Below are 27,062 nucleotides of genomic sequence, written 5' to 3'. Positions count from 1 at the left end.
TCTCCCCCACCCCCCCAGGTGCTCACTAGTTTGCATACTAAAGAGTGGGGTTCTCAATAGGAAGAAAAAGTAATGGTCTTGTGTACTGCTTAGCTGCTGGCATTCTTCCCTTTCCCCTGGGCACTTGTTTGCATACGGCACACCCCCAGTATGCAAGCCGCTCTCTGACTTGTATATCTTTATGATTTAAAAAAACCCAGTTGCAAACCTCTCGTTTGTGGATTTTAATGCTTGTGAGACAATTATAACTGTGAAGAAAGTATTGATTGACTAGCAAACGCCTAGACTTCAGTAACTTCCACCCTACCCTTTCATGGGGATAAAATATTCCTTAAATAATATGAGCTGCGCATGAGCGCAGCTGTTCTCTTTGTCACCCTCCCCCACCCCAAAATTCTATTCCTGCCATCTCTCTTGCCCACCTTTCGTTAGATGCCGCACAGCCCAGGTTGTGTGGTGATATATAACCTGGAGCATGTAGAACTGCACCGGCACTTGTGCAAACACTTTAAGCCGCAGCATGAAGGAAGAGGCAGGCAAGAGCAGAAAGGAAGCCAAAATTCTCATAGTTTTGGCAGTGACCCCTTTCAGTGCTCCTGTATGTTGTGTGTGAGGGGAAACAATTTAAGGAAAAGATGCTTCTGGTTGGGAGGAACGGGGAGAAAAGGTGACAGGGAAATTCCACGTTAGGAAAGCATTAGCAAAGGGCGACTTTAATGTTTTCCTGCTGCTGACGTGGGTAGTGACACAGTTGTGTGGGCTGAGAAGGGAACATCGTCGCGAAGCTTTAAAACTCAACCAGGAAGTAGTCTTGTTGCTGAGGGATGGAAAACAAATATGAACCAGCGTGTCTTCTAGGTGAGGTTTGCAGCTGCTCTCCAGTGCAGGGAAGGCTGTTTCATGTACAAGCGAAAGCAGAATTCTAATTCTCCCTTCTGTTTTATTTTTTTTAAGCAAACCCTTCTGAATAATAAGCAACAATTTGAAAGGGGAAAGAAACTCATATTTGGCATCTTAGAAACAAAGTGTAGCAGAGTTTCCCCATTATGCCTACGGCAGAAAGAGGTAAAAATATGTGGCACCTTGGGGAGTAATGGGTTCATTGCGGCATAAACTGCCTTAAGCAACAGCCTGTTCTGTCAAAAACAAGAACGGACTCCCTATCCAACTTTCCATTGCATTCAAAAGACACTTCATTGTCTAAGAAATATGTTTAAAGAATGGAGAGTGTGGGTAGAAACAATTAATACACAATAGGCTGAACCCTGTGTTTTGGTATCTGAATCACTTTGCCTATTTTCCACCCCTTTAGACTTGCTAAGACCATGCTTTGTTTTGTAAGCTCTCTATCCACCATGAACTTGTCTTTACCAGATATTGCTGTCAGAGTTTTGTTTCAGCAACAACTGGTTATATCTAATTGCTATTCATTGGATATTTTGTGAATACAGTGGTACCTCGGGTTACAAATGCTTTAGGTTACAAACTCCGCTAACCCGGAAGTAGTACCTTGCCCCAGGATGAGAACAGAAATCACGCACCAGCGGCAGCGGGAGGCCCCATTAACGAAAGCGTGCCTCAGGTTAAGAACGGTTTCGGGTTAAGAACGGACCTCCGGAACGAATTAAGTTCGTAACCCGAGGTACCACTGTACTGACAACTGGCAGCATGCAGAGGTCAGGCAAAATTTGGCCCGCTACATTTTCTTTCCACTTAAAAATGTAAACTCATATGGAGCCTCTGAAAACTCAGAGGCACAAGAACATCCCCTTATTTCACACCCTAGGATTATTCTCCCAGACTTTCCCTGTGCTACTGCAATATTTTTGCAGGTGGGGAGGACAATTATTATAGATCAAGGTGGGTTGGGTGATTGTGGACACTGCGGTCACAGAGGAATGCAGGAAGATTTTGCTCATGGGATTAAAATCCACTAGGATTCAGTAGGGCTTGCACAGGAGAATTTGCAGTGAAGTGTAACCATGTTAACAGAGGGGAGAAGGATTTGGTTTTTCTAACTAGGGCACCAAACTGTGTTGAGCTGGGTCTTTTTCTGATTACTCCCACTGGTCCTAAGAAGTATGCAACCAACCAGCCATGATGGTATTCAGGAAAAAGCACCCAAACAGAATTGTATTCCAAGTTAATAAACATTGCATGAACTCACAGCTCCTGGGTTGAATTGATAGTTAAGATTAAGACATATTCAGATATTCTGCAGATATCTGAATATGTCTTAATCTCTGCAATTAAAAAAACACCCTAGTCTTATTAGATGACACAACCTTGATGGCAGAAAGTGAGGAGGAATTAAAGAACCTTTTAATGAGGGTGAAAGAGGAGAGCACAAAATATGGTCTGAAGTTCAACATCAAAAAAACGAAGATCATGGCCACTGGTCTCATCACCTCCTGGCAAATAGAAGGGGAAGAAATGGAGGCAGTGAGAGATTTTACTTTCTTGGGCTCCATGATCACTGCAGATGATGACAGCAGCCATGAAATTAAAAGACGCCTGCTTCTTGGGAGAAGGGCAATGACAGGCCTAGACAGCATCTTGAGAAGTAGAGACGTCACCTTGCCAACAAAGGTCCGTATAGTTAAAGTCATGGTTTTCCCAGTAGTGATGTATGGAAGTGAGAGCTGGACCATAAAGAAGGCTGATCGCTGAAGAATTGATGCTTTTGAATTATGGTGCTGGAGAAGACTCTTGAGAGTCCCATGGACTGCAAGAAGATCAAACGCATCCATTCTTACGGAAATCAGCCCTGAGTGCTCACTGGAAGGACAGATCATGAAGCTGAGGCTCCAGTACTTTGGCCACCTCAGGAGAAGAGAAGACTCCCTGGAGAAGACACTGATGCTGGGAAAGATGGAGGGCACAAGGAGAAGGGGGCAACAGAGGACGAGATGGTTGGACAGTGTTCTCGAAGCTACCAGCATGAGTTTGACCAAACTGCGGGAGGTAGTGGAGGACAGAGGTGCCTGGCGTGCTCTGGTCCATGGGGTCACAAAGAGTCGGACACGACTAAACGACTAAACAACAGTCTTATTGTTCCTCAAACAAACTAATTCAAATAAAGAAATGTTGAGGCAAGCTGAGCTATCCATGAGCAAACTTACCAAATGTGGATTCTAAAATCAAAATCTGATCTCAGATTTCCAGGTGTTATTTTTTATGTGTGTGTGTACAAAAATACCTTCTGCTTTGGATCTGTTTTTAAAGGAAATGCTGGATGCAAACTGTCTCATTGTCCTCCCTCCACTATTCAAGAGTGGCTAGCGATGCAAAAATGTGCAGGGCAAGGTGCTTGTAGGTTATGATTCATTACTAACTGGTTTGCTTATTTAAGGAAAGATTAATATTGTATATTGCTCAGTTCTTCTTATTCCTTTCTGTAGAGGGAGCAATATCCAATCACTGCTCATTAGCAAGCTCTGCTGCCCAGTTTTCTTGCATGGCCTGATACTTTAAAAGAAAAAGAAGTACAGGTATTTCAAATTGAAAGATTTGTGTGTCTACAGCTGTGCGTCAAAATATTTTATATCAATATTGATTTATTTATTTTCAAGGGGGGTTGTTATAAAGAGGGTGCTTTTATCCCCCTGAGCTCTTGGGCAATTATCTCAGTGCCATAAATGTTGATACGCACATAATGGATGTAACTAAAAAATCTCCTTATCCAAGCAGAAAATGCTGGGTGTTTGTTGGAGCAGATAGAATGCTGAGAGTGTGAATAGACAAACCCATATGTTGTTGGTGAAAGAGATAAATGATGGATGAACAAGAGTTGGTTACTATGGATCAGCAGAGTACAACCATTTCCTGTCATTCCCATCTCTTAAAAATATACCTGCTTCAATGCTATTGATGGGTAATCCAGTTGCACCAGGTGACTGCAAGCCCACACACCCTTGTTTTTCTGCTCTTTGTTTATCATGGTTCTTGGGACCCAGGCTGCAGGGAAGGTCTCCTGCACAATCTCAGTTTTCCATAAAGAGAATATTAGTTGCAATGGAGCATGCACAATCCTGGTAATCTTATGTCCTTGAGAATCTTAAAATATTTCAGATAATTGATCCAAATGAGGCAGGCAGCCTAGTTGTTTCTGAATGTGTGGATGGTGCTGTAGTATTGTTTATTTATTTATTTATTTATCTATCCATCCACCTGTTTTTCTTTTTATTTATTACCTTTAAGTCCCAGGGTGGATTGCAGCATGGAAACAACAATTTTAAAAAGCAATTTGAAACAACTTACAATCACAAAAAGTGTCAAAAGTCAGAGCCAATAGGAATGGCTTCAGCATTCTCCCACAAGCTATATAATGAAGGTGCCAGACATACCTCTGTGAGGAGGGGGTTCCACATTTCAGGAGTCCACACCTGAGCCTCTGAGCATAGACCAAGGGGGCTGCCTCTGCTGATTTGCAGCAGGGCAAGAAAAGAGAAGAGAACAGACATGGGCCAGGAAAGTGTGAACCTTATGGGGCGTAAGGTGAGTGTGAATGAGCACTCTTAAAGACATTTCCACTTCTTTCTCATGCAAGAGGGAAGTTTGCCAAGTCCTCTTCAAGGACAGCCCCACGTAGACCGCATTGCAGTAATCCAGTCTGGAAGTTGCCAGAGCATGGAGTACAGGGGCCAAGCCTGAAAAGAAAAATCACTTAAAGCAAGATATACTGGTACTGGGGTGGTGCTCTGGACTGGCAACCGTTTTATTGCTTGACCTATGGCCCTCGAGATGTTGTTTGACTCTGACTCCCATCAGCCACAGCCAAGCAGGGCCAGTGATTGGGGATTGGGCAGTAGTCCATCAGCACCTGAAGGATCAAGTTAGCCACCTGTGCTTTATTGTGATAGGAATTTCAGATTGGAGGATTCCAAAAAAGTATTAATTTGTATGTAACAATTACTGGTTTTCACTGCTTTTTCATGACACCTAAAACAGAACGAAGGCCAGAACTATCAATTTCCTATATGGTAGTTTGGAGGTAGCTTGTGTTTTTCTTTAGGGAGAGGGAGTGGTCTTAAGGTATGTGTGTTTTTTCTTCTTAAGTCACTAATTTGTCTCAGATTTCAACAGCTTGCTTTTTTATGCAGGTGTGTCTGTTCTTATCTGAAGGATTTTTATCCTTCTCTTAAGCAACAATGGGGCTCCCAGAGCTGGTTGCAAATGCTGGTGATAAGATGGTCCCTGCCCTCTGGGCTTACGAACCAAAATAGAGACACACAAAAGGAAAAAGGGATTGGGAGGGAGGAGGGAGGGAGAATCAAGCTGGGGAAGCACTGGTCCTTGTAATGCCCAGCTGGACAAGGAGGAGACGCCCTGCAACCCCATCTCTGCAGCAGCCTGATGGGGATGGCCATGGGAATCAAATGAATTGGCCTGCAGTTTGGCAAGTTCTCTTGGAACAGAGCTGCATATGCTTACTGAGGTTGGGAAGAAGAAAATGAGTCATGGAAGGCCTGATTAATCCACACTGCCTGTCCGGTCAGGCCTGCCTGCCTGGTCCCTCTGGCCATGGTTAAAGGAACACCCTACTCCTGTTCTAGACTGTCCCTTAATGCCTTCACTCTAAATAGTGTGGTGCAGTGGTTAGAGGGTTGGATTGTGACCTGGGAGAGACTAGGGTTCGAATCCCCACTCAGCTAGGAAGCTCACTGGGGGACCTTGGGCCAGTCACAACCACCATCTCTTTAGCCTAAACTACACCACTGGGTTGCTGTGAGGATGAAATGGGGAGGAGAACCATATGCACCACGTTGACATCTTTGCAAGTTAAAGGTGGTATAGAAATGCAATCAATCAATCAATCAATCAATCAATCAATCAATAGCCTGTTAGTGCTGCATGTATCATGCCCCAAGACTACAGGCAGGCTCATGCTGGCGGGGGAGGGGGACGGCAACCGGGTACACTCAGTCAGGGCCTCGGAGGGCTAAGCTGGCCAGGGGTGGGGCACCAAGGGCCTGCTGGACTTATGCTGTCATGCCAAGAACAAGACTCTGGTCACAGACCTCGGACATGCTCTGCACAAGCCTGTCTTTAGTTCTGCACTGGGTATTGCCAATGCAATGCACGCACAAATTAGTAGTGAATTATCCATATACAGTGGTACCTTGGGATGCAAACGGGATCTGTTCCGGAGCCCTGTTTGCATCCCGAACGGAACGCAAGACGTGTCTGCACGTGCGCGGGTCATGATTCACGGCTTCCGCGCATGCGCGTGACGTCATTTTAACCGTCTGGGCATGCGTGAGCAGTGAAACCCGGAAGTAACGTGCTCCGTTACTTCTGGGTCGCCGCGGAGCATAACCCGAAAGCGCTCAACCTGAAGCATATTTATCCCAAGGTCTGACTGTACTACTGGTGTGTCGCTTTGCTCTGGACCAGGCTACCAATTTGCATTTGTTGAACCACAGTTTGGATTTCTCCTTGCAAGATCCTCAACTTTTATGAGGCTTTTGCTTTCAGTGCTGGCCTGGCAGAGCGTGCTGGGAATGCCTGTATTTTTTAGCATGCTAGGCAGGCAGAAATGCACCACAATATCTTTTGCAACTCTGCACTGATCCCAGAGTGCGACTTTGCATTGTGCTAGTCACAGTCTGGAACTTGGGCCCCATCATCTTATCCTGTACTGCCATAGGATCTTGGGACATTTGGTTGGGGCAGCAAAATGCACCAGGCCAGCCCTCCTTTGTCAAGTAATATCACAGCCACTGCTGCTGCTGCTGCTGAAGTAAGTATCGGAGAGCTTGACTCTGCATGCTGCTTTGATGTTCCAGTACTGTGGAACTGGATTGGCAGATCAGCATTTTTGAAGGTGTGGGGTGGGTGTGGGGAAGGCAAAACTGCAAAACTGCTTTTCCTTCCCCTGTGGAGATTCACAGAGCTCTGGAACAAAGGCAGAAAGAGTTAGTTTACATAGTGTGCTAAGTCAAAACTAGTGCGTCCCTTTAACTAGGACTCTGGGATAAAGCTCTCTCAACACTAAGCATGAGCTGTTGCCAAGGTTTGTTTGACTTCCTAATTAAGATGGCTTGCTAAGCCCAACCTTGGCTTAGCTCAGCGAGGCCCCGGCAGCAAAAAGGTATGAGAGCCCATTCATTGGCACGGCCTCACTAAACTAAGGTTTGTGTTGTGGTTGTGGTTGTTATCATAAACAACACTCATATATCACCTTTACCTTCCAGTGGTCTCAAGATGATGTACATGGTTCTCCTCCTCCACATTCATCCTCTCAACAAACCTGTGAGGTAAGAGATGGTGACTGGCCCTGTTGCCCTTGCCATCATGGTGGCAGCACGGGCACAATTACAAGTGAAGGGTACATTTGTGACAGGACTGGCAGCACTGTGGGTGTGACAATGGGGGCAGTGCATGGGGGGCTGGAGTTATGGGGCAAGGGCAGTGTCCGGGTGTTTTGCCAACAGCGACAAAATTTCTTGGACCAGCCAGGCCTAAACTCAGCCTAGACTGGGAAACTGCAGCTTGCCCAAAGTCAGGAAAAAACCTCCGCTGCTGAAGAGGGTTTTGAACCAACTCTCTGGCTACTGGCCAGTCCTACTGAGGCACTTGAGCTGCTGACATGGTTGTTCTGTGGAGGGAGAGCCCTGGGGCCCTGGTGTGGTTCTCTCCCACGAGTGCATGCAATCCCTGTGATTATCTCAAAAGTGGCTTGCAGAGGTAATAATCAAATTTGCACAGCCCCAAGTCAAGCCACAGCGGTTAGGCTAGTGAAGAATGTTCTGCACGTTTACTTAACAAGCTGCCTGGGCTCTCATATTTCATCAACAAATAGACTTCTGTCACCAATCAGTGATAAATCTGGTACTTCCGAGGGTTCATTTCAAGCCCTTGCTGTTCTCTTTGCCAGCTTGTACCATGTGAAAGGCTTGGCAGCCTTACTGATAAAGTGGTATTTATCCAAACGCTTCCTTGGGCATATCCTGGAGTGTTAATGATTTGGTGATCTGATATTTCAGCAGTATGCAGAATCATAAATGGATGCTGCAATGTCAGAGGTATCTCTCCCTCTCCCTCTCCCTCTCTCCTTTCTCCTTGGAATTTTCTTTAAACAAAAAACAAAAAACTACTTGCTGACTTTGCCTCTGCCATTCTTTGCACTCTTCTGTTTGAAAAGAGACAGCTGGAGGTTCAGTCTGTTGCAGCCATGATAGGGATTACCTCTGCAGGGGGAGGGGGCATTGAGGTGGACACAGTAGGAAAGCTATAATCACTGCTGAAGTCTAGATTTGTATGTTTTCAGAGGTGGTGGTATGCAACAGAAGTGAGCCAAGCGAGAGGAGAATGATTTGTTCTGGTTCTGGTTCATGGTGCTTCTGTGACTCCTATGCAAGCATAATTTTAACCATGGTTTGTTTTTCCTAAACTACGGTTGAATATTATGTCTGACAACACCTGATACATGTTCTAGGCAGTTTCCCTGTCTTCCCAGCTCTCTGCTTGCAAAGCAACAAGCCACTTTTGTGGGTGTCTTCCTCTATATTAGTGGGGCAGGAGAGCTGAAAAATATGTCACATCCGGCAACCAATGTGCCCCTTTGGTTTCAGAGAGTATGTGGGTAGCAGTCTAAAAATTTTCATAGCCCTCCAGTGGCTCATTTACCAGAAGTAATGTATTTAGCATTAACTGGAAGTGTATACTCAATTCTGACCAAACTAAGCCACCTAGAGCAAAATATAAATCCCGGGGGCTTAGTTTGGTCAGAATCAAGTACTGCATTTTTCGCTCTATAGGACGCACCTGACCATAGGACGCACCTTGTTTTAGAGGGGGAAAACACGAGAAAAAAAATTCTTTCCCTCTCTGCTCAGCGCCCCTTCAGCGAAGCGGCAGGAGAAACGGAGCCCCTTCTATTTCTCCTCCCGCTTTGCTGAAGGGGCTTTGCTGAAGCCCAGAGAGTCTTGCTCTCCCGGCTTCAGCAAAAGGAACCCAAAGCCTGCGGAGCGCAGTGGGAACTCGTGCTGCGCTCCGAAGTCTTCAGGCGACTATCCTTGAAGCCTGGAGAGCGAGAGGGGTCGGTTCGCATCGACCCCTCTCACTTTCCAGGCTTCAGCGAAAGCAACGCGAAGCCTCCGGAGCGCGGAAGGAGCGCTCCCTCTGCGCTTCTGAGGCTTTGCGTTGCTATCACTGAAGCCAAGGAGCCTGTATTCGCTCCATAGGACGCACACACATTTCCCCTTAATTTTTGGAGGGGAAAAAGTGTGTCCTATAGAGTGAAAAATACGGTATATAGTTCCAGAGGTAACACTAAATACATTACTTCTGGTAAATGATCCATCACAGCCACTAAAGGGCCATGAGCTTTTTAGACTCATCTACCCATGTACTATCTGAAACCAAAGGGGAGCATTGGGGGCCAGCCAGGAGAGAAGAATAAACATGTGTAGAGAATAATGTGGACACCTTCTGCTTTTCAGCACATACTGCCGCAATTAGCTGAAAAGCAGAAGGTGGTCCACATTATTCTCTACACATGTTTATTCTTCTCTCCTGGCTGCCCCCCACCCTACACAGACACACATCTTCAGAGGATAAAAATATAAGACGCTTTCTTTTAGTAAATCAGACTTATTTTCTTAAGCCTGCTGAATCAGGCCAGTGCCCCATCTACCATCTAGTCCAGCATCCTGTTCTCACAGTGGCCAACCAAATGCTTATGAGAAGCCTTGCAAGCTGGACATTAGACATGGCCCTGTTCTGGAGTATCTTCTTTTAACTGGAACTGCCAGGCAATGCCAGGAGTTCATGCATGCTTCCACTGCCCTTCTCTTACCATTTTTTGACACACACAAAATGCTCATTGTGTTCCAAGCTTAGCTTTAGCCAATCCCACCTGTTGGAGTTCACCTACCTTTATTGGAGACAATTTGTCTTACACAGACACACCCACCAAATTTGAGCAGGTAGTGCCAAATCGAACCTCATGTTACCTCTGCCCTTGATCATCCAGTTTAGCGAGTAATTATAAGGTAATGTCAGTCTATCAATAAGAATTAGCTTAATACCAACAGCTGCCAAATGAATTAAGTTGATGAGAGAGAGAGAGAGAGAGAGAGAGAGAGAGAGAGAGAGAGAGAGAGAGAGAAGACTACACTGGAACTCATAGGCTCTTACTAACTGCTTTACTTAAGCTTTTATAATGAGTAGCTAACCTGTGGCTCTATAGATGATGCTGGACTACAGCTCCCTGACCATTGGTGAAAGCTAATAGAGTTTGTAATCCCAACACCTCCTAGAATCTCATCGAAGGGACCCTGAGGGTCATCTAGTCCAACCCCTGCAATGCAGGAATATGCAGCTGGATTGAACCTGCAACCTTATTGAGTGTCCGTGTGTGTGTGTGTGTGTGTGTGTGTGTGAGAGAGAGAGAGAGAGAGAGAGAGAGAGAGAGAGAGATCTGCCTTATTTTTCCAAACTTAGTTCTAGTGGAGGGTTTTCTAATAACTAAACATGTTACATGTTCAAACAAAGCATGCACTTCTTGGAAATCATGTCCTCCCTGAGGGCACGTGTTGCGGTGAGACCTGGAGACTGGCCACCTGTGTTGTGGGTGAGTAAGATTGGTCAGCCACAACACCCGATTGGTAGGTCCCTCGATGCTGGGTTTAATCTGGCCAATGGGGTGCAGTCCAAATGGATCGAGGGACCTATATATGCCCATGCACGTGACCCAGAGCTTCCTCTTTCAGCGCGTGCATTCGGAACACCCACCCTCCTCTCCCTACAATTAGGGCATTTTGCGCTTGACCTTGCTATGCCGTCATGTGTCGTCTGTCGTTGGGGCAGGGGCACAGCAGGAATTTTCCCCACTTGGCTGATTGGCTGTTGCCATTTGGGTTTCGCCTGCCGCATAGCAAATCATCACAACTTGTAAGGTTGCGGATAGGCTCTGGTTCAAGTGATAGGGATGGGAGAACGCTCTCGCCATCCCTATGTGAAGTGTATTCCATTAAAGGAATCCAGGGACTCAAATGGTTTGGTCAGCCCCCGAGAGGGGGTTGTGCCCATGCCTGAGTCCAGGGGGACATACAGGTGGCGGAGATAGCCCGTTCCCGATTTTTCACTTATCCAGGTGTTCACCCTTGGCTGACCTATGCTAGAACCCTGGGTCAGCGCTACCTGCATGGCAGGGAGCTAGTTGAACTGGAGCCTATGCAACCACTCACTTTCTGTTATCAATAAAGTTGTGGCCTAAATTCTGCTAAAAACCAAAACTAAAATTTGAATCAAGTGTGAATTTATATAGGGGGGAGGTTTCTGGGTCTGAACATGCAAACATTGCAACAAATCCCGTATACTTCAGGAAAGGAGATACTGTACATTACTACATAGTGGAATCTCGGTTGTCGAACATAATCCATTCCGGAAGACCGTTCGACTTCTGAAACTTTCTACAACCGAGGTGCAATTGCTGGTCGGCAAAATCCATTGAAAAAAAATGGAGAAATGTACCTCGGAAGCTGTCCGACTTCCAAGGCACGTTCGAAAATGGAAGCATTCACTTCCAGGTTGTCGGCGTTCAACTGCATTACAATTTGTAAAAAGACAGCTGTGTAATTGTATTGCCTACTTTAAACTGACCAGTAGTGGCTCTCTGGGAATCTTTCCCCACCCTAATGTGTGTCACACCCCCAGTGTTAGAAATTAGCCAGGCACCAGGCGCATTTTGCATGCGGCTTCTGACCACTTTTGACTAAGTGAAGATGACTTGGTGCCAGGATGGCGCTTGGCATCTCCACCATCGGGAGGTGCATGCCTGGGGATCCTTGGATCTGGACTGTTTTCACACACTAGTACCCCATCCTGTAGAATTCTATCAGTTATAGTTTATCTGCACAATTGGAATGAATTTCTGGAAGCAAAATGCTTTTTCTTACAGCATGTATAAAATATAGTAAAAAGAGGTCGGAATAGGCCAATATATATGTGGACTGTCCCTGGATCAAGTGACTTTTCTTCTTTAAGTTCTCAAACTTCTTAACTTAGTACAAGGTTGCCACCTGAACTGGCCAGATGTTTAACTGGTAATCAATCACAGTCAGTCCCATCATTTGAAAAATAATACTTTGGAGCCGTCTTGCCCCAAAATGGCAACTAGACATTCCGTAACCTTAGTTTAAAGAGTCATTTGGCACCTAGTTTATATACTGTATCTGAGTTTCTAACGCTGCCCACCACGGATGTGTAATCTGTGATGTGTAATCAAGCTCTCGTTGGAGGATGCTTGTCTACCATCACTCCTCTGCTCTTTGAGAATCCTTGATGGACTGCAGCCCAATGACAAAGTTTTCTCTTTATGTGAGTAAATAATTCCAGGATGTTTCTGTTGCAATAACAGGGGCCATTCACATTCAAGAAGTTACTGTGTTTTCCTCTGTGGAACTCTGAAACCAGAGAGATCAACCCTGTTAAATGTGTTTACATGATCATTATATTCCAGGTTGAACCAAAGGTGCCTGATCTTGGCAAAGGCAAGTCTGCCTGTCTGACGCTTCCCACTCATCTCAGCCTCTGATTCATCCCTTAAACATATACACAGATTAGAGGTTGAATTGAGTTCAAGCATCGTTAACTCAGGATAACTGATTGTGTAAATGGGTCCCTGGTGGCAGGAAGTGTTTATGCAACTTACATAGCTAAGTGGGCTACATTAGAATTTGGAGTGAGTGGAAGGGCACTGCTAATTTACATATTTAGTTACATTTAATTGTTATTCCTGTACTGCTACCCAAACTTCTAACTCCACATTAGATGTGTCCTACTGTTTCAGAATTAAAAAGAAAAAAGAAAACAAAGGGGGGGGAAAGAATTCTATAAACTTCATGCCCCCATCCTCAGAATTGTGCAATCTTGTTGAAAAACATTGATGGGCTATAACTCGAGAGCTATAACAAAATACATAATAGATGATAGAATTGTAGAGTTTGAAGGGACGCTGGGGATCATCTAGTTCAGGAGTCCCCAAACTAAGGCCCGAGGGACTCGTTTATCTGGCCCACAGCGACCCCCGCTGCCCGCTGCCGCCGCCTACTCTTACCGGCACTGTGCTGCGCGGCTGCCCACTTCTGGGTCGGAGCACCGGAAATAGCTTGTGCACATGCGCAAGTGTTATTTGCGCATGCACAAGCATTATTTGCGCATGCGCAAGCATTATTTCCGGTGCACATCTGGGTCGGAGGAGGCCCGTGCACATGTGCACAAGCTATTTCTGGTGCTCCTCCGACCCGGAAGTGTGCCGGAAATAGCGTGTGTGCATGCGTTCCCCCGCCCTCCGGCCCACCGCGTGATCGGTGCTGGAGACCCCGGCCCAAGGTGCGGTAAGTTTGCTAACCCCTGATCTAGTTCATGGGTAGGCAAACTAAGGCTCCGGGGGCCGGATCCAGCCCAATTGCCTTCTCAATCCAGCCTGCAGACGGTCTGGGAATCAGCGTGTTTTTACATGAGTAGAATGTATCCTTTTATTTAAAATGCATCTCTGGGCTATTTGTGGGGCATAGGAATTTGTTCATTTCCCCCCCAAAAATATAGTCCGGCCCCTATAAGTTCTGAGGGACAGTGGACTGGCCCCCTGCTGAAAAAGTTTGCTGACCCCTGTTCCAGTTCAACCCTTTGCAATGCAGCCATATGCAGTTGTCCCAGACGTGGATCAAACCTGCAACCCAGAGCACCACTCTCTAACCAACTGAGCTATAATTCTCAAACTGAGCTCTATATTTTCTGTAATTTCACCCCCAAAGTTACTACCATTCTGGTTTCCAATTGCTTTCCACAGCACATCTTATCCAGGAACACACTGATTTTAAAAAAGAAAAAAAAACCTGGGATTATTTATTTTTTTGGAAGACTGCTGTTTAATGACTCAGTGCTCCCCTAAAATATCTTGGGATGGCTGCATGTCATTTGTAAGCATCCAGCGTAAAGCTGCATCAGAGGCTCATGTCAGCCCAAGTTGTTGATTCTGAGCTGATTACAGTGCCTCTCGTAATTGCACTGCACTGTAATTTAGCATTATTTTTTTAGGAGGTCTAGATGTGGCTGTTGGGCTTTTGAAGCCTTTCCCCAATTGCTTACATCTCCACTCTTTTGTGTGAAGATTGACAAAGTGCATTACAGCTGCAAATGGTCTTTGTGCCTAATTCTGCAAGACTGGCGAGCTCCCGTGCACTGCTTTGTGAAGAGGTCCTGGATTTACTAAGCCGCTTGTCTGTCAGGGATTAATTTAACCTCTAATTACTACATTTTCTTCACAGTTTGCTACACATGAGCATGTTATAACAAAAACACAATGAGGGATGTGGTCTTACTTAGCTGTGGCTCTGGAATTAATTTAGAGGGTATAAAGTCAAACCTAACATACTTGGTGCTACAATATTTGTGCTGATTAAAGAATATAATCTTAATTTTCTAATGATTCCAGCAGCAGTAGAGCAAATAGCAGTATCCTTTTTCTTTTTTTTGGCTTGTTGGAAAAGCAGCTCAGCAAAGGCTCATTCTGCCTCAATCTGGTTAGGGATCGCTATGTAAACCTATCACTACACTTGGTTTTATTGTTCTTTCTTATATGGCTGGTTCTTCTTTCTGTACAAGAGATTATATCTTATTTTCAAAGCTAAACATTTTAGATATGTTTCTAAACCGTTGCAGCCACACTGATAAGGCGGAAGTCTCTTCACCTTTGGGGACTGATCTTGAGACTTTTTTAAAAAAAAAAAAGGGAAGGAAGTTTTAGTTTTTAATGAATTGTGCTGCATGTTTTATTTGCTGATCTTTTTAGCTTTTCTGCCTTTTCGTCAGGTTCTGAGAGTGAAGGGCTTTGGAGAAAACATGTGAGATGAGAGAGAGAGAGAGAGAGAGAGAGAGAGAGAGAGAGAGATTGGAAAAAAGATATTCTTAGCTATGTTTTGAAAATCTAAAATTTGCTTTTAACGATTCATATCCTGTTTTCCTCCATCAATGAAGAAGCTAAAGAGATGTGCAGAAACGAACCTGGGTTACGATATCAAATTGCAACACTAAATGCAAGTGGAAAGAATACAAAAAACTTAGAAGGTGCAAAAGCAGATAACCACTATATATGGTTCCAATAACCACTCCTGGAAGTTCACAGAGCTTCTCGCTGTCATCTCCTTAACCCATTTTGAACAGATACATTATTTTTAATAGCATTGCATAGAGAGTATATATAGCATGTCAGTCGTTCAGTGGCAGGGAATATGCCTTACATGTCAAATATCTCTGGTTTAATCCTTAGTTAAGAACATAAGAAGACTCTGCTGATTCTGGCCAGTAGCCCATCTAGTCTAGCATCTTGCTCTCGTGGTGGCCAACTTGCTGCCTATGAGAAGCACACAAAAGCAGGACATGAGCAACAACACACTTCCCAAGTGTGATTCCTAGCAACTGGCCATGGAACACAGTTATAGCAGAAAGTAAGAGAAATGGAGTGGCTCTACCTACCTTTGACTCTGCCCCACTCACTGCCGGGTGAGGCCTACAGATTTTTGTCTGAGAAAAGGTTGATGACCCTTGCTAAAGATGGGTGTCTGGTGTCCATGGCCTGGTTTGTACACCACATACCCGTCAACTGGCCCGGAAAAACTGGGACATCTTGCCCCGAAAAGAAGCATTGGGGGTGTCCCACAATCTCTTGCGGTGCCCCAAAATGTGTGTTTTTTGGGCACCGTGCCTGTAAAAAGCACCTTTTATTTCTGTTGTCAAAGGTCAAAGGCAGGGGTCAGCAAACCTTTTCAGCAGGGGGCCTGTCCACTGTCCCTCAGACCTTGTGGGGGGCTGGACTATATTTTTGGGGGGGAAATGAACAAATTCCTATGCCACACAAATAACCCAGAGATGCATTTTAATTAAAAGGGACACTTTTTACTCATGTAAAAACATGCTGATTCCCAGACTGTCCGTGGGCCGGATTGAGGGATCCGGCCCCTGGGCCTTAGTTTGCCTACCCATCGTCAAAGGGATTGTCTATAAAGGTGGACAGCCTTTCTTCTTTTTCTGTCAAGGGTCATACTATTTCCTCAGAGGAAATTTCGCAGAGGAGTGTAACCTGCCAGTGGTGAACAGAGCCAGAGCTGAAGATGATCTGAGATAGTGACAAAAGTGGTCTGAATTCAGTAACCTGGAATAAGGACCCTCCCCCCCCCCCACAGATTTCACCATGGCTACCTCAGATTAGCATCCACTGGTCTAATCAAGAAGGAAGGAACAAAATGATGGGATGGAAGAATGGGGTGGCTTTAGGAGGTGTCAGAGACTTCATAAAATTAGGTTGTCTGCAGGTTGCCCACCTGTTATATAAAGAGAAGTAGGCAATCCTAATTCATGTTAATATATGGAAAACAAAACAAAAGATTTCTATTCTGCACGTTCCTCTGTTTGTCATCCTGGAATAAAATGATTTCGTGGGCATTCAGTGGATCTGCATTATGGGAACACCTCTCTCTCTTTTTGGCAGAGGAATCCTCTACTGTTACTAGAAGGGGAGAGAGAGAGAGAAGGCTAGGGAATGAACACATTTCCAGGCCTGCATCTTAATGACTGACCTTCAGGGTTAAATTTTCCACAGGTGACCAAGCTAAGTGGGCTCCAGTTCCGTATCATTCCACTCAACCCCTAAAAGCAATCTTCCAATACGGTTAGATAATTGTTTCCAAATAGCTATCAGGTACTCATCTGGTACAGTCAGCAGAAGGATACAGAACTGATAGCGGATTTAATTCAATTTTGTTCTTTCCAGCTGCTTCTGCTTTTGTTAGAGTGCTCTGAACAGTTTCCTCATATGAAAGCAATTGCTGCATTCTTTTAGTTTTTTAGAAACCAAGTAGATTAAGTGATCCTGGTTTTTATTCTTATTTCTTTTACTTACTAGACTTTCTCCAGCTTGCTCCTTTAGGATTGCTTGTGTTTTCTTAACTTACCCTTAACTTATCCCTTTTCATTTTTCAAAAATCACAAGGGCTACAAAAACAGCTCCGTTCAATGCAGCCATCAGAAACACAGGCCAAAGGGGTTGATCTTTGGCTGCCCAGTGATGACTCATTGGGATGGAATTTCTGTTCCTCCCTTGTCAAAGAGTGCAACTTACTCCAAAAGGAGCAAGTATCTGTTTCTGATGCTGCTGCTTTTAAATGCTTTGCATTGCTGATTTAAAGCCACAGGCTTCTGTCATGAGACCTTGTTCTACATGAGGAGACAGTTGCAAAGTTTCTTTTATGTGTTCAGCCAAAATGAATTTAAAAGATAAACATATTATCCATGCTAAAGTAGTCAGGGCACCTGAGTCTTCTCCTAGGCGGGCCCTGCTGAGTCAAATGGGATGGGTGCTTATGCCAGAGCCAGGCTGCCCATCAGTGATGTGCAGTGAAATTTTCCATAGGGGAACAGTTAGGGTCAGAGGCACCAGCTTAAAAAGGCTTCCTGGGCTTTGGAAAGGAGGCACCAGGCCTCAGAACCCTTTTAGAGACTTTTGGGGCATTTTTTAAAAATCCAGTGTTTCCTAGTGAGTATTTATGATTGCTTGGGGGGGTGGGGGGGTGTTCAACCACTTGGCTAATAGAGTTGCATTTTCCTCGGGAAATAATCCAGTCTTAATGTATCAAAGTATATGGTAGAGCTGCTTTTCAGTTATAAAGAAGTCTTGTGTCAGCATTCCCAGCCTTTTTGCTTACCTGCCTTGTCTGCAAAGCTCCGCTGACAAGAAGTGACTTGCCGGTGCTGCTCGAAATTCCAGGCATTGTTTCTTGAAAACGAAATGCCACCCAAGGCACAGGTTCGGAAGTTGCCTGCTTCCGTGTGCCATTGCGTCATGAGCAGCCTCTCTGTCATCCTCATGGTGTTCATTCCTCGCATTGGTTTGGCATGCATCCTCCACCCATGCATATTTGCTCAGCAAATGAGGTTAATTAAGTGTATGTTTCATCACAGAACTATGAGAGTGCTCTTCATGATGCACAAACCTGTCGCTTTCTGAACTATCCTGTAGCAGCATTTAACATTATTTATTCATTGCATTTATTTCTCCCCTTTTTCTCCAAAGAGTTCAGTGTGGCATACAGAGTTCTCCCCCTCTTCATTTAGTCCCCACAATAACCCTGTGAGGTAGTGTTACAGGCCCAGGTTGGGATGGAAGTGGACTGTGAACTTTAAACAACAGCCTTGTAGTGTATGCCAATTTGATCCAAGTTTGAGACACGCACAACTCACAGATCTTTCTTTGAAAAAGGGAGCGCAAAGATCCCAGGATAAACAGCCAGACGACCCAAAAAAAAAAAAGAAAAAAAAAGTTCAAAGCTTTTTTCTTTTGCTAACCAAATGTTACAGCCAGAGGGTTCTCTTGCTAATGAAGAGTAACCGTGGAAATGAGGGATAGAAATGGGAGTGAAGGAATTATTCTGGCTAGACAGACTAAAACTTAATTTGTACACACAAAGAACCAGTATTCTCACATATACACATACCAAGGTAATTAAGGCAAGAGTGCTCTGTGCTGTGTTGAAGTATAGTTTAGAAATTGCTACTATGGCCTACTGAGCATTTTCCTGCACTGTGTAATATGAAATTGGGTGATAACCAACTCTGGAAAGCAGCTTGTCAATATGTTTTAGAATATTATTTTTTCCCAGAACTGAGCTCTGCTTTGACTTTGAATGAGTGTCAGCTAAGGGATTGCCTCTTCTGGATAGAATCCCAAAGGGACCTGCAACTAATTAGAAACACCAAATTTTCCTCAGGGTATCCACTCATGATAACAGAGCATTTTAGAGCTGGTTATCTGACCAAACTCTCACCAGTTTCCTTAAGAAAGGCCTTTATTGAGCTGCATTTCCAAGTGATGCCCACCACAGTCTTGGATGGCCAAACACAGATGGACTCTGTATTTGTGGTCAACCCCAGGTGGAAGACATCACTCATTATCCGTTAGCCTGCAGCTTATATAGAGACCCAAGAGATTCTGAAACCTTTGTTCACGCAAGCAAATAGTTACACCCTGGCAGAAATGGTTCAGTTTCTTATGAGTGAGAATAATAGCTTCGTAACACAGAGTGGCTCTCTATGCACCGACTGCAGGAAAAAACCAGGAAAAAGGAGTTAGATAAAATTGCTATAAATAGTTGTGATGATTTGGAGATTTGATCTGAAAACAAGCTGGATTTGAGTTTGTTGGTATCTCTGGTAACTTCTTGCTCTTACATCGTGGATGTTGGCTTAATGTTATGTTCTGCATTGTTTTATTAATACTATCGTATAAATATCGTATAAATAAATTTATGAAACTGAAACATACCAAGGATCTGGGCTAGGGATCCTATAACAAACAAAAATAAGAGGGAAATGTAAATGCTGCAGACAAGTGTCTCCTTGGGTTTTGCTGATTTAGGTATTGTAATCCTTTTTTGTGAATTGTAATCCTTTTCCCAGTTGGCCTCCTCAGTTAACACTAGGTCTTCTTCACAATTGCCTTCACCATCCTAATTGGCTTCTCCAAATTGGTCCTGAGAGAGAACTGCTCACCTGTCTCGGTAGGTAAAAGTTATTTCCAATAGAATCCATAATGCCAGTTGGCTTGTGAAAGCAGCACTCGTCTCTACCAAGGTCCAGGTTTGAATTGTCTCGATATTGTTATTTTGCATGCATGGAAGCGCCCGCCATTTGTGTAGGGCCAAAGGTTAAAGTAGCAAAAGTCCAGATTGACTATGGATGTGAACTGTGATGCAAGCCATCTTGCTTACTTCTTAGCCCTCTGAAAGCAAAACCCATTCACACACAAAGACGCACGCAAACGTAATTTTCATTCCCTGCTTGCCATGCAATCGCTAAGGCTTGAATTATTTCTTATCGAGGTACATATATTCTGTTCTGAAAGGCTCACAACTTAAGTTTTCAACCCAGCTAGGTTAAAACACAGCTTTACTTTACTGTTAAAAGGATAGAATAGTATAAATATGTTTGATACACATTTTAAAAGCATTGTATATGAATATATCATAAGCATAAATAAATGAAACGGTTGGCTGGCATCCCATTTGTCCCAAGAGACAATAGAATATGTCTCCAAGGGTCAAGTCAAACTGCTGCATTAGCAGCCCCAAAGCAACCTCCCTGGAGCGCAAGTCTGGGCAGCATGTATGGAGGTCCTGGGCTACCCAGGTGACAAAGGCCTCCTCTTGGGCTCACTGGTGTGGTCCAAGGAAAAGCAGATCAATACGTTTGGCATCACCTTGCCTGCAGGAGTTGCTGGAAGGAGGCACCATCCAGCCATCTTAGAGACTCCACTATGTATTTCTGTAGAGTTTACTCCTTAGCCATCTCCTCTCCCAAAGGTATCCCACAAGGCAGCGTAGTTTCTTCCTTCTCCTGGGTGGGCAACCTTCCCAGATTGACAAGCCCCATCTGTCCCTCACTTCCCTCTACAGCATGTGCAGAAACCTCCTTCTTGTCCATTGGACCCACTACAGTCTCGTCTGCTCAATCCACCAGAGCCTGTCTTCAAATGCAGGGGAATTCCCTAACTCACTCAGGGTTTGAGACCCATCGACTGACCTCTTAGTAACTTAATAGATTGCCAAATCCACAGCTTGGCCCTACTGCTTCTGCGCATTAGGTTTGCCAATTTGTTATTATTATTTTTTTTTAAAAAAAGGTTTAGAAGTATAAATAGGAAATAATAGGAATGCAAAACCAAACCCCCACCCTCAAAATAGCACTCTTAAGTAATGTGCTATCTTAGCTTAAATGTCAAATGCTACATGACACAGCCTAAAATGTAACTCCATTGATTTTATTTGGGGCATTTGCTCCCCACTCTCTAAGATTTAATAGGCTTTGTTGAAGTCAGGCAGACCAAAGTATGTGAGGCAACTTCTTAGAAAAGTCTAAAAAGTGATCCAGAGTGATATCATATTCCTGCTTGGGGCAACGCCAGTTGCAAGTCATTGTTTGAATAAGTCCATTTTAATGTGCATTGAAATCCAAAAAGGAAAATCTGGCGAATACAGCCCAGTCTAGTTGTATATGGAACATGTAAGGACAGCACAGCCTGGAGACCTCAATATTCTGACCTAATGCAGTTTTGGCCTGCAATGAGAACTGTTCTTTGTACTTTCAAAATGGCTTAAAATCTTCCAAACCAACATTTAAATAATCACATGTGTGGGGCTAATGATGCATCATCTAAGGTGACTTTTTCCACACAAACGAGGCAGCTGAAATGAAGGCTCATTGCTCTGTGAAAAGACCATGAGCTCTGAGTAATAATACTGAAAATAAATAAGAATATGTTCAGAGTATGTCTGCAGATCCCCTGTTCTTTGATTCCAGTGATGTGGCTTATGCATCTGGCTCTGACCGGTAGCTCATTTGGGCAAAAGATTCCTGCATTCCAGGAGGTAGTGCTACATGGCCCTCGTGCTTCCTTTCATGTTGATAACAATGTGAACTCTATATGCTCAGACCCCACATTTTCACTAACTTTAGTGCTGTGTAAGCAGGGATTCTCTACTACGGATGCAAGTGGCTGGATAGCTCAGTTGGTGAGAGTGTAGTGCTGACAACACCAAGGCAGCTGATTCGATCCCCATATGGGACTGCTGAATATTCCTTCATTGCAGGGGGTTGGACTAGATGATCCTCAGGGTCCCTTACAACTCCACGATTCTATGACCAATCTTTCAAAAATAAGATAAATTCAAAGAGTTGTGATGTAGCAAGGGGCATCACAGGTTTTATGGGTTCCTGATGTTCTGCAATAAGGGATCATTCTTGACAATATGGGGATGTAAGTTTAAAATGATAGCTTTCTGGTCTTTCTTGTTTCTTGTTAAGATCTGGCATTTAAGTGTGCAGCCGGACAAGCCATGACTCTTATTTCCTTTCCTGTTTTCTTTATTCCTGTATTGGCTTGTTTGCTGGAACATCCTGTTGCCCCAAATGCTTACTTCCTTTTGGTTGCAAAAAAAGATGTTTGGGTTTGGCTTGAAGCAAAAAGAGAAGAAAGAGGCTGCATGAGAACTTTTTGTTTTCAATCAGAAGTGAATCTTGGTCAACAATCTCAGAAGGTAGATCAAGTTTAATTTCAGCTGAGAGTTGTACGTCCTTCTTACATCAGTCATTAAAGTTAAGTGTTTCGACATTTCATGAAAGGAGGCAAGAGGAATATGAACTTTAGGATTAACTGATGAGACAACTTACTCTATACATGACTGCCACAGAAATGCCCCGCCTTTTCCACTTCCCTCCAGGCTGTCTAAAGCCTTTCAACTGTAATGGAGCAATTTGATTACTTTGTAGTGTTAAACTAAGAGGATAAATCTTGCTGCCTAGGGAGTGAGGAACCAGCCAAACAATCAGAACACAAACAAGCTAATGAATGGCCAGCATTTCTGCATAGAGTCCAGAAGGAACACAGTTCCTGGGATAGTCTGCTAGCAGCTATGCTTATTGGCCTCTTTTGTTTTATTTTTTTGCTATGACCACTTTTATCATTCTTTGTAAATGGAGAGACTGTGTCAGCTTACAATGGATCATTATTGTATTCTGCTTTAGGGTGGGGAGGAGACTGAGGTGCAGAGGACTATTCTGGCCTGTTTTAGTTTAGAAACTTCCTAGCTGATCTCGCTTGACTAGAGCATAGGAATGGTGTTCAGCCTGGCGTTATCTCCTATGCACCCACATGCTCGCAGTTCCCAGTGCAGGAGCAAATCTTAAACACTTTATAATAGGGGTTAAGGGAGACTTGAAAGATTAAGCTGCTGATTTCTTCTTCTTTTTACTTTGCACTTCCTGGCTTTAAACATCTACTATGAGCTCCTTATTATGCCTGTTCTATTCCCCGCCCCCCTCCCTCCATACTACCTAGATATACAACATTTCAATTAATCTCCATAGAGACCGGCTGAAGTCAAAATTAGGCCATTTAAAATTGTTTCTGAGACTCATGTGCCTAAGCCCACTGTTGGACAAAATTAATTTGAAAGAGCTGTGAGGCTGGAAATAGTTCTAAGTGGCAACAAAGGACCGTGTTGGAAATGGCTATACAGTGTAAACCTACATCGCTTGCCTGAATAGAGAAGGTTTTGTGACAGTATGGGGTTTTCTGATACTGTGTGTGCTGCTTGCCAGAGGTTTTGGGCAAGGCAGTGGCTTAAATTTTTTAGAGAAGCCAACAAAAAGGTAGCAATGCAAATAGCCTTGTTAAAAAAATAGCCACCCAGAATGAGCCGACTTGAAACTTGATTTATAATAGAATTTTTATGCAGCATTGGTACCCCCCCATATGCTTTATGTGCATTATATTTTTGTAGCCCTTAACAACATATGTGTGTAGCGAATCAGGATTATTTCCTCACCATAATATTGCAGATGGGAGGAAGTCAGCCTGGACAGTTCGGTTGCTTATTGTGTGGTGCTGATGACACCAAGGTTGCAGGTTTGATGGGGGGTTTGGCTAGATGATCCTTAGGGTGCCAACTCTGCAATCCTATGATTCTATGACTGGAGATGGGAAAATGAGTTGCCTACAGTCATCTTAATAGTTAAGGGCAGGTGCAAGTAGGGACGTGAGGATTTGTAGCCTAGCCCTTTCCACCGCCCCCCAGTTGTGCTACACCAACTCGTTTAAAATTTGCCCTAGTGGGCACACTTATCACCGCCTTCTCAGGGTATTTGCAGATGAATCATGAAAACTGTACATGGGAACTATGCAGTGGCATAGGGAGCCCCAGTGACACTGCTCCATAGGGCAGGGCACCCAGAGGCAAGACATACCAGGGGTGGGGGGCGCTGCCAGAACTGCATCCCTCCCTGGTGCCCTCCACCTGTAGGAAGCTGAGGGGGGCATGGCATGCGTGCCCGCTGCCCGCAAAAGCAGTGTGGGGCAAAGCACTGCTTCCCTCCCAGGCACCCCCTGCAGTGTATCATTCACTGGGTTGACTTCCTGATCTATACTTGCAGTTCTTTATATTTAGCACTGGGTCCAGTTAGTCTCAGAGGCCTTTGGCTATCTTGGCTACCCTGCTTTGGCTACCCTGCTATCTTTGAAGGTATGGGACTTGATTCCTGGTTGAAAGAAATGCCTTGGTTGTCCTACCCACTTGTTTTACAACAACTGTACAGTGGTACCTTGGGTTACAGACGCTTCAGGTTACAGACGCTTCAGGTTACAGACTCCGCTAACCCAGAAATAGTACCTCGGGTTAAAAACTTTGCTTCAGGATGAGAACCGAAATCGCATGGCGGTGGCAGCGGGAGGCCCCATTAGCTAAAGTGGTGTTTCAGGTTAAGAACGGACCTCCGGAACGAATTAAGTTCTTAACCCGAGGTACCACTGTACAGGTTGCGGGTTTGTTTTGTGGTACCAATTCAAGATGCTCATGTTTGTGTTTAAAGCCATAAATGCCTCAGGCCCCGAATAACCAAAAGTCCACCACCTTCTGTACAGACCCTCCCAGGTACTTAGACTGGCAAAGAAAACCTTTTAGGAGCTTCCACAACCATCGTATGCTAGGGCAGTGGTAGCCCTTAAGAGGGCATTCTCGTGGCAACCCCTAAGTTGCGGAACTTGCTCAACACACTGGAGTTGCTACCATTATTGACTTTAGTGATACCCTACCACTGGCAGAGGGTTTGACTCCATAGTGAGCTGATTTTCTGTATGTTATTTTCTTACTTATTTTCTGTATGTTAATTCCTTGCCGACGAAGTTGTTATCATTCCGGTTACACAGTGCGGCCCAGATCTTGCATGGTTGTGTAGAACCTTGAGTTCCTACCTACTGAGAAACCTGGTAGAATCCCACAAAATCAAAACCCATTATCTGATAATCTCGTTTGTTTGATTTGGTTGTTAGAACTAGTTTCCAAATTGCTTTTCTCCCTTTTGTTACATGCTATTGTTCAGTTTCCGCTTGTAGCATTGTGCCGCAGATATTTAAAAAATTGCTAGAGTATGCTGCTCTAAAAACAGCTTTTAAATGCTTTTCAAGGAGGACAGTAGATAATAGGAATAAAAGAATAGCTATGTAATGGCATTATTAATAGGGAAATAATTTAGGGGCGATTAAGGAAGAACAATTTTTTATTGTATGGAGAGGATCCAGAAGAATGGACTGATTACCTTCTGCTCTAGGCTCTTCTAGCAATCAATTTTCCTTTCTAGTGTTCAGTTGCTTGCTAATTGCATCGATTTTATCAAATATGTGTACAAATCAATTCTGTATTTTAGTACTGTTAAAAGCTTCCTTTTTCCCTAGCAGGCACAGGTGATTTGATCATACTAATCATATTCATTGTCTTTCTCTAAAATGTTAATTGTTACTATAGCTTGCCCTTGTTTCTTTGCAACCTTCAAGGCATGTGTGTTAATATGGCTTCTGTCCAGTTCCCATTTAAACATTTGTTGATTGCTCCCAGTATGTGAGATGGGTCTAGAAGACAACCAGTTGAAAACTGGAGTTGCTTGATGTTGTTGTTGATGATGATGATGATGAATACCAAGCAATAACAGCAAAGAGAGAATTTGTATATTGCATGCAGTAATCGGCTAGAAAGGCCCAGTATTCAGAACCCTGCCCTGGAGAAAGTTCATAAGTATATGCTCCAACCCACATGCTCATGCTGCTGCTGAGACAAAGTGAGTTCAGAATGTGGGGGGAATCTCACATGGGACTGCTCTTCTACACCATAGAATCATAGAGTTGTAGAGTTGGAAGGGACCACAAGAATCATCTAGTCCAGTGTTTCCCAACCTTGGGCCTCCAGCTGCTTTTGAACTACAATTCCCATCATCCCTGACCACTGGTCTTGCTAGCTAGGGATGATGGGAGTTGTAGGCCAAAAACAGCTGGAGGCCCAAGGTTGGGAAACACTGATCTAGTCCAACCCCTTGCATTGCAGGAATCTTTTGCCCAACATGGGGCTTGAGCCATGATTAAGAGCCTCATGCTCTACCGACTGAGCTACCAAGCTGGATTTCAGAAGTGCATTGCTTGTGGCAATCTCCCATACTAGGGAGAAGAGTTACAGACTGTGTACACACCACTCATTTAAAGCATCCTCAAAAAGAATCTTATGAACTGTAATTTACACCTCATAGGGCTACAACCCTCAACGAACCACAGTTCCCCGGATTTAGGGTGTGCATGTGCTTTAGATATATGGTTTGTACACAGCCTTTTTTAGCCTATCACCTAGACCACCGAGATCTCCATAAGCAGGGATTTATTTATTTTTTACCAAGGGGGGGGGGGCACCTGCAAGTGGGATTTCCCACCTGCCATTCTGAAGATCAATTCCAAGATCAAGCAAGCATGCAGGAGCAGCCAAGGTGCACCCATTGTTAGAAACTCACATATGCTAGGCACCAAATGGCTCCTTAAACCAAGGTTACAGTCGCCAAAATGGAGTGTCTAGTTGCCATTTTGGGGTCTGATGGCTCAAAAATCGAATTTTTCAATATTACTTTTTTGGTTCCTGACATTTGTTTTGATTGTGTAGGTGGATAGAATTTGACAGTATGTGAAAAGAGGCAAGATCCAAAGTTCCCCAGGCATGCACCTCCAGGTGGTAGAGACTTCAGGTACCCTCCAGGTGCCCAGACCTGGGCGCAAGTGGCCGATAGCCAGATGCAAAATGTGCCTGGCAAATTCCAGATGCTGTGCACCACGTTCTGATGTGCATTAGCAACTGGGGTGGCAGGAAAGGGTTGCAGGAGACTGGCGAATTTGACCTGCCTCCATCCCACTCCAACCTGCAGCTCCAGATCCTGACTTTGAACCACAGCCAGATGTTCTAAGCAAATTGAGACAGAAGTCCTGCCCTGCCAGTCAAGCTTTCTCTTACTTTGATCAGCTGAGAGAACTGTACAGTGGTACCTCGGGTTACATATGCTTCAAGTTACATACGCTTCAGGTTACAGACTCCGCTAACCCAGAAATAGTGCTTCAGGTTAATAACTTTGCTTCAGGATGAGAACAGAAATCGTGCTCTGGTGGCGCGACGGCAGCAGGAGGCTCCATTATCTAAAGT

The 27,062-nt window shown here is 44.3% G+C and overlaps 1 protein-coding gene across 12 annotated transcripts in view; it reads left to right on the top strand.

The window, feature by feature from the left end:
- MAMLD1 (mastermind like domain containing 1) overlaps nt 1-27,062 on the top strand; it is a 120,617-nt gene that overhangs the window by 8,366 nt on the left and 85,189 nt on the right. For 8 of the 12 annotated variants that reach the window (XM_077922528.1, XM_077922538.1, XM_077922526.1 and 5 more), the window contains exon 2: nt 7,197-7,259. The exons of the other annotated variants lie outside the window; for them this stretch is intronic. In XM_077922528.1, coding sequence (XP_077778654.1) covers nt 7,197-7,259 — 63 coding nt within the window. The remainder of the gene's footprint in view (nt 1-7,196; nt 7,260-27,062) is intronic. 12 annotated transcript variants of the gene reach the window in all.

Source organism: Podarcis muralis, chromosome Z (assembly GCF_964188315.1).
Source record: "Podarcis muralis chromosome Z, rPodMur119.hap1.1, whole genome shotgun sequence".
In the NCBI taxonomy this organism is placed as follows: Eukaryota; Metazoa; Chordata; class Lepidosauria; order Squamata; family Lacertidae; genus Podarcis; species Podarcis muralis.
This window is presented reverse-complemented; position numbering and strand designations above follow the sequence as displayed.